The following is an 11,408-nucleotide window of genomic DNA, read 5'->3' on the forward strand; positions in this document are numbered from 1 at the left end:
TGAAGATGGATCCAGTGAAGGACATGGTCTACAAATCGGTAATTATGATAAATAAAAATATTTTTTAAGATTTTATTCTTTAAGATCAAAACGTAATTTTGACTTGAAAAATTTAAAATAGTCTTATTGTTTCTAATATTTATCACAGGTAAACAATATCCATATGACGAATCCAATGAAGAGCATTCAGAAATCGGTAATAATTCTTACTGCAAAAATTTTATAAGGAATTGTTCATAATTAATTATTTTGTTATTATTTTTAATTATTTTTCAGACAAACATGAAGAAACAGATTCGTATGAAAATGAATCCAGTGAAGAACTTGGTCCACAAAATGGTAATTATGATAAATAAAAATATTTTTAAAAATTTTAATCTTTAAGATCAGAACGTAATTTTGATTTAGGATTTAAAAAATTTAAATTTAATATATAATTTATTGTTTTGTTTCTTTTTCTAGGTGAACATAAAGAAACAAATATCTATGAAGATGGATCCAGTGAAGAAAATCTCTCAGACATCGGTATTTATTATAAATTAAATTAAATTTATAAAAAATCTCTATCTTAACTCTTAAAATCTCAAAAATTATTAACAAGATATTTCTAATTGATTCTAATATTATTGTTTCTATTTGCAGATTCTGATGAAGAAACAAATATTTCCAGTGAAGATGAATCCAGTGAAAAAGAAAAATATCCACAAATCGGTAATTTGTATTAATAACTATGAATATAAATTTTGATAATTTAATTACGAAGAAAAAATAAATTGCATCTATAAATTGCATTGCAAAATAAATTGCAATAAATTTTAGCCTTGTCTTGAACTCAGAACAAATTTAATCAAAATAATCTGAAAAACAAGTTGAAAATGGTTATTAAAATGACTATTATTAAATAAGGGTTGAATACATAAAATACTCACAAAAAATATCATATTTTCCCACTTATAAAACGATATTAAAATTATTTATTTACCAAAAATAACAAATGTAAAATATGGTAAGATGGTGAAAACTTAAGACTGTTTATGGTTTTTAATTTCTACTATAAAAAATTGGTCGAAACTAAAAAACTATGAGTGGTGGACAACCCTTACTAATTGTTCCCCAATTCTGCATATTTTTATTTTTAATTAATTTCTAATTTTATTTGTTGAAAATGAAATTTCACTTTTTATTAATTTTGCAGGTGACCATAAAGAAACAGATTTGTATGAAGATGAATCCAGTGAAGAAGAAAAACATCCACAAATTAGTAATTTTGGTAATTGTTAAATTAATGTCTTAAATACAAAAAAAATAGATCAAAATAATCTGTAAAGGGAGATGAAAATTATTACTTAAATTGGGCCAAAAATTAAAAAATTGGATCTTTGGACAAATCTAAACTTTCAAAATTAATTTCTAATCCTGACAAAATTTCACACTAAAATTTAAATTTACAACATCGATTTAGATTGTTATAATATTCTGACAAGATTCTTATAAGTGATATCAAGATTCTTTTTCGTAGATTTCCATTGGATTCTCATCAGGATCTTTACATATCGTTTATAAAATTCTTATCAGATTTTCATAATATTTTTATAAGATTCGAAATAAATTCTTATGAGATTCTCAGTGGATTTTCACCAGTTTTTTTTTTATTATTTTCAATTAATTCAAAATTAAGTGTTTTATAAAATAATTACTAAGTATGCCAAAATTTTCTTTTCAATTTTTATTCTCGAGAAACTCCTAATTTTATTTGCTGAAAATTATATTGTATTTTAATTTATTTTTAAAATATGTTATAATTTTTCAGGTGACCATGAAGAAGCAGATCTGTATGAAGATGAATCCGGTGAAGAATATCAACCACAAATAAGTAATTAAAATAACAAATTAATTTCACCATTAACATTTTTATTCATAATTATTTATTAATTTTTTGATAATTAATTCTAATAAATTTTTGCAGGTGAGCGTGAGCCAAATGAAGATGGATTCAATAGAGGACGTCCACAATTCAGTTATTAGAAATTAATAACAAAATTAATTAGAATTAATTAATTAGAATTATTAATAACAAAAAATACATAATTATGTTTAATATCAATTGGCTTATTTTTAATTAGTTTCAAAATTTATTTTTGTGTTTTTAATTGAAGTAGAAACTTCATTTAAATTCATTTTTACAGCAGGAGAACGTGAACCAAGTCAGGATGAATCCAGTGAAGAACATTATGTAGAATTCGGTAAATATTATTAATGTAACTATTTTTTTTTCAATTATAATCAATTTCTGATTTTATATTAATTGTTTCTAATAGTAGTTTCTAATATTTGTTACAGATACACAAGATTCATATGAATCTTATGAATATGAATCATATGAAGATGAATCCAGTGAAGAAGATGGTTCACCAATCGGTAAGTAATTAATATTTTAATTAAGTAATTGATAAAAAAATTATAAATTGGAAACCTAGGAAATGATTGTATTGTTTTTAATCATAATTTGTCAGATTTAAGTTCATTTAATTGTAATTTAGTTTTTTTTTTTAATTTTAGATAAGAGACCAGCCTCTGCCCGAGATGAATCAGAAGAAGTTATGGGTGAGTTATTTTTTTTAATAAATTTATTAGGGTAATCCTTAATATGGATATTTTGGAATTTTTTTTGCTTCCAGGGGCTCAAGTACTTCCAAATTTATAAAAAAAATTCTCTAAAAGTTTCAGCTCTGAATATTAAATTTTGTTTTAGTTATATATATATATATATATATATATATATATATATAAATAAATATTTAAATATATATTTAGATTTAGATTTCCTTTCCCAAGATAACTCCGGACTGTTTTACCCTTGGGGTTACGATGGTCCTCCAGCAATTCCCATGGGCCAGGCATATTTGGGTCGTGGTGAAGCATTAAATGGATATCATCAAAGATATTGTAAGTCTTCTTTATATCTCCTAAATTATTATTTCTTCGAAATTTTTCGAACATGCGCAATTATAATTTAAATAAAAAATGCTCGCTTATTTTTCATTGCGTATTCTATTTGTTTAAAATTCTTCATTTTTTTATTGTCCTTTTTAAATTATATATGAATGATAATACTAGATAATAGAAATTTGACTGTAAATTTCTTCAAATTTTTGTCTTACTATATAATTATTTATTATAGAAATTTTGTACTCCTGTACGGCCAATTGCACTTCAACCCGGAACGATGCCTCGTTCTAGGTTGAGAGCAATCGGCCGGACTTTTGCCGGACACTCAAATATTTTTTATATACAAAATTTTTTAAATGCTAAAAATGACTATAATTATGACAAAAATTGTAGTAGTTTTTAATTGTATTATTTTTTCAGATTTTCCGCCTAATGGAGGTTACTACGGTCGCCGATGACTTTTTATCAATAGTGCTGCAAAATTGATGAATATCGATTTAAATTCGATTTTGCTCCCGAATATAATTTACAAATGCATCTCTTTGTTATTATGACAAATTAAAATAATTCATATTATTTAACACGTTAACCGCTATAATAATATCAGAAAAATTTTCACATGGGCCAGGGTAACTTTATAGATAGATAATTTGATTGAAAATGTAACAAGAAAAAAGATGGCCAAAATTTCTGAGAAAACACTATTTTTATGCTACACATATATGATTGACATAGCTCTTAATTAATACTTTTTCTCTCTTTCTAGATAATTTAGTTAAAAATGTAACCAGGAAAAAAATTTGCTTAATTTTCTGAAAAAATACTGTTTTTTATGTGACTGTCATGGTTCTATATTAGAACTTTTTTTCTCCTTTCAAATCGCATATGTCAGGCATATGGATCATATGCAACTTTTAGTGTCAGACACATATGACTGACACGGCGTTTAGAGAATAAAATTTAAACTGGGAATAGACAAAAATAATAAATAAAAAACTTTTTGCTTTGAGAAAAAATCTTATCATTTTACAATTTCCAAATAGTGCCTAAACGTACAGAGCACTTTTTTGTAGCGAAATGTGTTCTTAGATTTTGAACAAACTTTTCAAATATTATAAATATATAAATATATATATATATATATATATATATATATATAAACATCGATGATGTAAATTAAAAAGTAAATAAATGTAGGCAAAATATTTCAGTTATTTCCCGTTCACACCTAATTATAAACGTTTAATATAAACAAATAATCTGTATAAAAAGATCTAATTTTGAACTAATTTTATTAGTTATAGAATTTCGTTTAGTGAAAGTAGTCAAATTGTGGTCAAATATAAAAGTCACCATCGGGTAATTATTACAGACTTGTGCAAACGTTGTCTTTTTAAGAATTAAAAGTTTAAATCTTCTTTTTGTCCATAGTTAATTAGTTGCCACTTACATCTAGTTTAACAATTTCTATATTAGCAAACTTTTTTTTTTAGACAAATATGAAATTGTTCAATATTTTATTGGTGACTTTGTGTCTATATTTTGTAATATGTATGGTAAATGCTAATGATGATAATGAAATTGTTAAAGATGAAAACGATGAAGAAAATCCAACTGAACGTAAGTATAGAAAAATTTCAAAAATAATATATTATTTTATTTATACATGAAAATATCAATATTAAATAAAAATTGAAAATTTCAATTCTAATTCTTTGGCAATAAAATTCTTATCTAGAATTTACGAGTATTTTATTTATCTAGAATCTTTGCTGCAAAAATATTATCTAGAATGAAACCCAATGGTAAATTTACGTGCTACAGATGGTGGCGTTCTATGAAAATTTATGTAGTTCCTTATACTTCTTTAATTTTGGTGTATCCCACTTCTGTTTCTAATTTAGAATATTATTTTTTCTTATTTAGCTTGTTTAGTCATATATAATTTATTTTTCATAGATATATAATATGAATGATTTTATTTGTTTTATAAATATGTAATTTATCCTTCCAGCTCCTTCACCTTCGGAGTCCACCCCAGCTTCATCTTCGTCTGAGGATGATAAAACAACTGAACCTGAAGTAAAGAAAACTCCACGTAAGTTTTCTTTTTATGTTTTTTTTCTTATTTTTTAGGGCAAATCAAATTTTAATTAATAATAAATAATTAAAAAGAAATAATTATTTTTGTTTTTCCAGAATTGGACAGTGCCACCATAGCTGTATCGTGTGAAGGTATATTATAAAATTAATATACATTTATATAAATACTAAAATAAACTTCAAGTTAAAATTTATTATGAATCCTTATTTTATTTGTTCGTCTTTAGTTTTTTTTTATTTTTTTTTCTATTAAATTTAGTAAATTCTAGTTTAAGCCTTTCTTCTGTTCTTTTATTTTATATGACAATGGTAAAAATATATTATGAGAAATAACAAATGCATTCTATTTGTTGATTTTTTTTATTAATTTACAATAAATCATAGCTTATGTAATTTTTGAGAAGTTTATGCCTCATGGCACGATTTTAATAATATTTTTTAAATTTTAATACTAATTATTATTAATATTACAGAGCACCATTCATCAAAATCTCATAGTAACCAAAATCGTAAGTGATTATTATATAAAATTAGTTGTAATATATAAAACTAGCAAAATTCAATATTTTTTATTTATTGGTCATTTAAAAAGGACTTTTTAAACGTATTTTTGCTAAAAATGCTATTATGAATTTGTAAAATATAAAACTTCCAAAGAAGTTTACTTATGTTTTGATAGTGAACTGAATAACTTTTTGAAATGTATGAGAAATGAGAAAATTTTGAGAATATTTTTATTAAAAAAATGTTATTTAGTTGGTAATTCAAAATATTTGTTATTTTGGCATTTTTTAGGTTATTTATCATTTATAAATGTTCTTATTTAATAGTATTTATTCTTAATTTGTAAATTTCAGAAAACAGACCACGACCACAAACTGTATCTGGACGTAAGTTCTATTTATTAATCTCATATTAAAAATCCAAATTTCTGTCTTTCTAAATAATAAGAATTTTATTAGAATTTATATATGGATGAAATATTCAAAATCAATGTATAAATAGTTATTTAATTCTCATTAGTCATTTTATTTAATTCAGATAAATATTTCTTTCAGGTCCTCCTGTACAATATTTTAGCAGTCAGACAAATAAAATCAGGGATCTAAACGGTACTTGTTTAAAATTTTATATATTCACAATTTTAAGCACAAAGCATTTTAAGTTTATTTTCTATAATTAAAATTGAAATTAAAATAAAACCTATTATTCTCAAGTTTGGTAAATTTGCTATTTATAGATCTTCTTTACATAATTTTATGTTCTATTTTTAATATGTTTCAGTTGTGACTATTAATTTAATTTTCAATAATTGATTGTTTTTTTATATTTTTAGAAATGTACAACCACGATCCATTTCTACAAGAATTCAAACCAATACGTAAGTTATTTTATATTATATGAAACAATTGTTATTTTTATAAGAAATATTATTTTCTCCTATAGTCAAATTTATTCTTAAAATAATTTTAAAAAATGTGAAATATTTTTGCATATTTTTTTCAAGATTTTTTACATTAAAATTCTTAATACTTACCATAATTTAATAAAAATCATTCAACAGATTCAAGCTTGGTATCAAGTAGTAGTGATATTAGATTTTTGCTTGAGATTTTCTGATAATATTAAGTTATTTTTAAATATTTTATGTTATAGAAACTTATATTGAAAATACTTAATAATACATAGTTTTATACTAAATTATCAGGTATAGGATGTTCTTTGATTTTTTTAATCAGAATTTAATTGTTTTATCGTATTTTTTTAACTTAATCGAATTAATTATATTTATAATACATTCATTAAATAAAAGTTTATGTATTAATTTTACAAATTTTAACGTGTTTTTTACTAATATTTTTCAGCTTGGTGGACACTATATTATAAACCAGTAGTAGAAAAATTGGTGCCTCTTTATGGTCAGTATAAAATTTTATTTACTTTTTCAAAATTGATTTAAAATGGGAGGATGAAAAATACTAATTTGTGAAAATTTGTAAAAGTCTATTTAATAAAGGAATAATTTGAAATTGCAAATTTCCATTACCTAAAAATGTATAAATACCTATTTTTTTAAAATTGAGAAGTTTTGGTAATTTAAGTAGAAAGGTTAATATTGACAATTCAAAAAGATTGTTAATGTCAATAATTGTAAAATATTTTTAATAACAATAAATTTAAAACATAATATGTAAACAAAATTTTGAATAATTTTGAATAAACCGTAACATCTACATAATTAAAAAAAAAGTTTAATTGAATAACTATAACTTTGTTAATATTTTTCAGCTGCACAAAAGCAACAAGATCCACAAACACAAGGTACGTTTTGGACTAATCAGATATTATCAGTATAATTTCATTCTTTGCTATAACATCTTTCTATTTTTTTTAGTCCAAGACATTTGGAATCTCTGGAATTCTGCCCAAAATCCACCATATCAACAAAACCCTTCATATCAGCAAAACGTTCCATATCAACCAAACCCAATTAATCAACGTCCTCAAATAAATGCTCAAAATTCTGGTACACTATGTACTTCAAATTATTATGGCCAGAATCAAAATTGCAATCCAGATCTATATTATCCCCAAACTCAATACACACCTTATGTACAAACCCAATATCAACAAACTCAATATCCTTTGGTGCAACCTCAAGTTTATAGTCAAAACCAAGTCATGTCCCAAAGTCAATATCCTTCGATACAACCACAAAACTTACATTATGGACCAAACCAAGTCCTTTCTCAAAGCCAGTATCCTTCCTCTGAATTTGTTCAAAGTTCTTCTTTTGCTCCTACAAATCCAACTCCATATCAAGTTCAGGAAAACGAAGTTATACAGGAGTCTGATATTTATAGACCAGGTAATAAAAACCAAGCAATAGAAAATAAATTAAGTAAAAAATTAAAAAAAAATGAAAGTGGAGAAATTGTGATCTAAGCAATTTTTTTGATGCTATGTTTATGGACTCATTGGTTGAAACATTTGTTACATTTTTTTTACTTAAAAATATTGGTGTTTAGTACAATCTTATATATAAAAATGGAGCTCTCAATAAAATGATTCACTAAAACTCAAAAACGGCTAAACCGATTTGGCCAGTCTTAGTCTTGAAAAATTCGTGCTAATCAGTAGGTTATCGGAAAAGTGAGATATTTTTTTTCAAAATCGCGTAGAAACTTTACATTTTCAATTTGAAATTTATTGTAGAAGCGTAATTTAAATAAAACAATGGACGGTGGCTAATACGTCAAATGTCAAACGTTTTTGATAGATGATGTTCAATTACGTTTAATAGGATGTTTCAGGTGAATATTATTTAATTATGATTAAATTGTAGTAAGTAGTTATATTTATACACAAAAATGTTATTCAACGGGCCGCAAGTGTTACTAGAAACTCAAAATATCAACTTTTGAAATGTTAATATGAAAATTCAGTTTTTGGCGTTGTAGCATTTTTTTGCAAATCATATTTTTCTCAAACAACTCTGTAAGAACTCATTTGTATAATAATATACTTTTTGGTATTTATAAAACATTTTCTAGATTATATTTTTTTATTTATGAACCGAAATTTGGGATCGAGCGAAGGGACATTTTGTCAAATAACATTTTTCCAGTTATAGTTTCTCCGGAATATATCGAAAAATAGATAATAATATATGAAGGTCCGGGGTTAAAAAGTTTCACCACCGATGTGTCAAAAACCAGTAAAGTCAAGCATTGTTTAACAACAATATTTGAAAGTAGAGACTGATTCTTATGACTTTGCTATCGGGAGATAAATGGTAATCTTTGAAAATCCAAAATAAAAGTGTTTTCTTCCGTTGGTATTTTTATTATATGGCATTAGTTAAAAATGTAATTATTTTGTAAAATACCTTCAAAATTAAAGTAAGACATTTAACCAGTTTGCCACCTGGCCGTTCCAAGTGTCCTCGCCTATAGAGTAAAAAGGTCTAGATAACAAATTTTTGAAAGACGTCAAAAAAGCACATTTCTACAATGATGAAGTAGCTGGCAGTTTTACTGAACGTAGTCAGATAATTGTTCGTTTGAAATGTGTTATTTCTTGTGATATAATTGGTTTGATTTTTATAATATAATTAATATTTGCTCAAAGTCAAATTGGACCTATGTGTCTCGGCCTGCTCTACATATATACTTTTTATTAAATTTACTTCAATTTATGGAATGTTATTTGAAACTTTTCAAAAAGCAGGTCAAAGAAGAAATACTTAATTCATTTTCTATCTGTTCTTGCACAAATTTGAAAAGTTTGTATAAGCTCAGTAGTATTATTTACAATCTGACTGATCACACAAAATCCAGAATCTGAAAGACTTGAGACGTAATCAATAAGTCGCAAGACCAAAAAATACTTGGATTGGATTATATCATGTTTTCTATAGAAAGTGTATAAAAATTCCAGTTTGATTGTATTGACAAATATAGACAAACTAATGGGGTTTATAATACCTCATATAGTTTTCAAACAACACATCCTTATACACTTAAAGTATTGTAATTTTTTTGATTATCTAGAAAATGTTTAGAAATACTTTACTTAGCAAAACAACGTTTGCCGGGTCATCTAGTTTATAATATTATATAAATTCATTGTTTGTCATTATTTATAATATAAAAAAGTGCAACCCTATAATTTCTTACAACTGTAAATTTTGTATGTTCCAGATATTGGTGGACAAAAACAGCAGTTACATCATCGTAAGTTGGAACAAAAAACACTATCTTATAGATAAAATTACTTTTGACCAAAGGACCGTTAAAAGAAGACTCCATATTTTATTTGCCCCTTCTCGTTCACTCTGTTTATACTTTTCATTTCTCAAACTTCTGTTTCCATAAATCCATACCTTGTGCCTTGTCTGCTAAAACCTAAAATTTTACTAATGTTTAACTTCCCGTAGGGTAAGTTATAGTAATCGCAAAAAAATCGAAAATGAAATTTTTTATATATCTTCACGTTTTAGAGGTTTTTGAATATTTTGGCATACCTTAGAAAAAGTGTATGTATGTGTGTGTGTATGTATGTGTGTGTTTGTGCGTGTATGTATGTGTGTGCGGATACAAATTTTCGTCGACGATTTCGGGAACACAGATGAAGCAATTTGAATATTTTAAAAAACATTCGATTCGTATTGATATGGAGACGTGCTGATTAGTTTTTGGCGGAGGTAGGTCTAGCCGTTCCGAAGATATGGGGCAAAAAGTGCCAAAAACGGTACCTCAGCTTTTAAGAGAACGGAGCGTTCGATTTTAATAATTCAAAAAACATTTAACTTGTATTGACAAGATGAAAAATTGACAAAATTTTCATAAGGGCACATCTAACGGTTTCGGAGATCTAACGAAAAAAGTAAAAAAAATGCCATTTGGCCGTCAAAAATGATCATTAGACATATGCACATCAAATTATTAGATATTTTATATAGATTTTAACAATAAGTATAAATTTTGTTTACATTCCTATTGGTTCCGTACCAATGTTTACCCGTTAAACAGCGACGCGGCGCTTACGCGCTTTATATTTTATCTCTGTGCAGTTGAAGCAGAACGATTGCTTTGAAAAAAAGTTCAGATCTTCTAAAATATGTCAAAATAAAGAAAAAAAAAATTTTCAAAAAAAAAATTTAAAAAAAATATTTTTTTTTCAAAAAAAAGTAATTTTTTGTCAAATTTATAGTTCCTCAAAAATTTTATTTTTTCGAAGTTAATTTTTTTTCAAAAATGTTAATCGTTTTTAAAAAAATAATGATTTTTGGTACGGGAAGTTCCAGCAACTTGCCTTAAGACACGATGTGCTAATTGCCTTAAGACAGAATTCCACTTACAGCTAATTCATTTTTCTTTTTCCTAAGCTGCCAAATGTCTGGGTGCCTTCGAGGTCTACAGCCACTGCCTCGGCCATTGCGACCGAACCTGCGACGGAAGTGACAGGATGCCGACACCGTGCAGTGCTGACATCTGTATTGCAGGATGCAACTGCATTTCTGGGTACTCTAGAGACGAGGACGGACATTGCATAGAGACCGGCAAGTGCAAGAAAAATGAAGACAAAGAGGGAAAGGGGCCTACCAAAATTGTTGTGGCTGTTATGAAGAAAGATAGAAGTTGAATGAAATAAATGTAATAAAATAAATAATAAATTTGTTGCAATGGAAAGCAGTAATAGATAGTTGTGTGTCCGAAGGCAGGGTTAAGGTGTGAGAGTACTATAAATCAATGATTTTTTCACCCTCCTTATTATTTATTATTTTTATTACCATTTATGCATTTTTTGTTTACGAGACATTTGCTTCCATGCTTTATGATCCTATGTTTCCA

At 25.8% G+C, this 11,408-nt stretch overlaps 1 protein-coding gene across 1 annotated transcript; it reads left to right on the forward strand.

The window, feature by feature from the left end:
• Window positions 1–4,260: 4,260 nt before the first annotated feature.
• On the forward strand, window positions 4,261–11,199 carry LOC113386601. Its single transcript, XM_026624372.1, has 11 exons — window positions 4,261–4,308; window positions 4,443–4,569; window positions 4,964–5,047; window positions 5,149–5,184; window positions 5,526–5,561; window positions 6,389–6,433; window positions 6,918–6,971; window positions 7,342–7,374; window positions 7,448–7,921; window positions 9,756–9,788; window positions 10,943–11,199. Exons 2-11 carry the CDS (start codon window positions 4,449–4,451, stop codon window positions 11,197–11,199), a joined length of 1,173 nt encoding a protein of 390 aa, XP_026480157.1. The 5' UTR covers window positions 4,261–4,308; window positions 4,443–4,448.
• The last annotated feature ends 209 nt before the right edge of the window (window positions 11,200–11,408 follow it).

The sequence above is a fragment of the Ctenocephalides felis genome, unplaced genomic scaffold, assembly GCF_003426905.1.
Source record: "Ctenocephalides felis isolate EL2017-DRISC unplaced genomic scaffold, ASM342690v1 CF-g0.4_SCAFFOLD_03571, whole genome shotgun sequence".
NCBI lineage: Eukaryota > Metazoa > Arthropoda > Insecta > Siphonaptera > Pulicidae > Ctenocephalides > Ctenocephalides felis.

What these genes read in the sequence shown, in the direction of transcription:
- LOC113386601 (XM_026624372.1), top strand. Translation starts at nt 4,449, where the DNA reads ATGAAATTGTTCAATATTTTATTGGTGACTTTGTGTCTATATTTTGTA. An exon ending in TGAAGTAAAGAAAACTCCAC is followed by an intron (nt 5,048 to 5,148) that starts GTAAGTTTTCTT and finishes TTGTTTTTCCAG; the next exon opens with AATTGGACAGTGCCACCATA. An exon ending in ATCTCATAGTAACCAAAATC is followed by an intron (nt 5,562 to 6,388) that starts GTAAGTGATTAT and finishes TTATATTTTTAG; the next exon opens with AAATGTACAACCACGATCCA.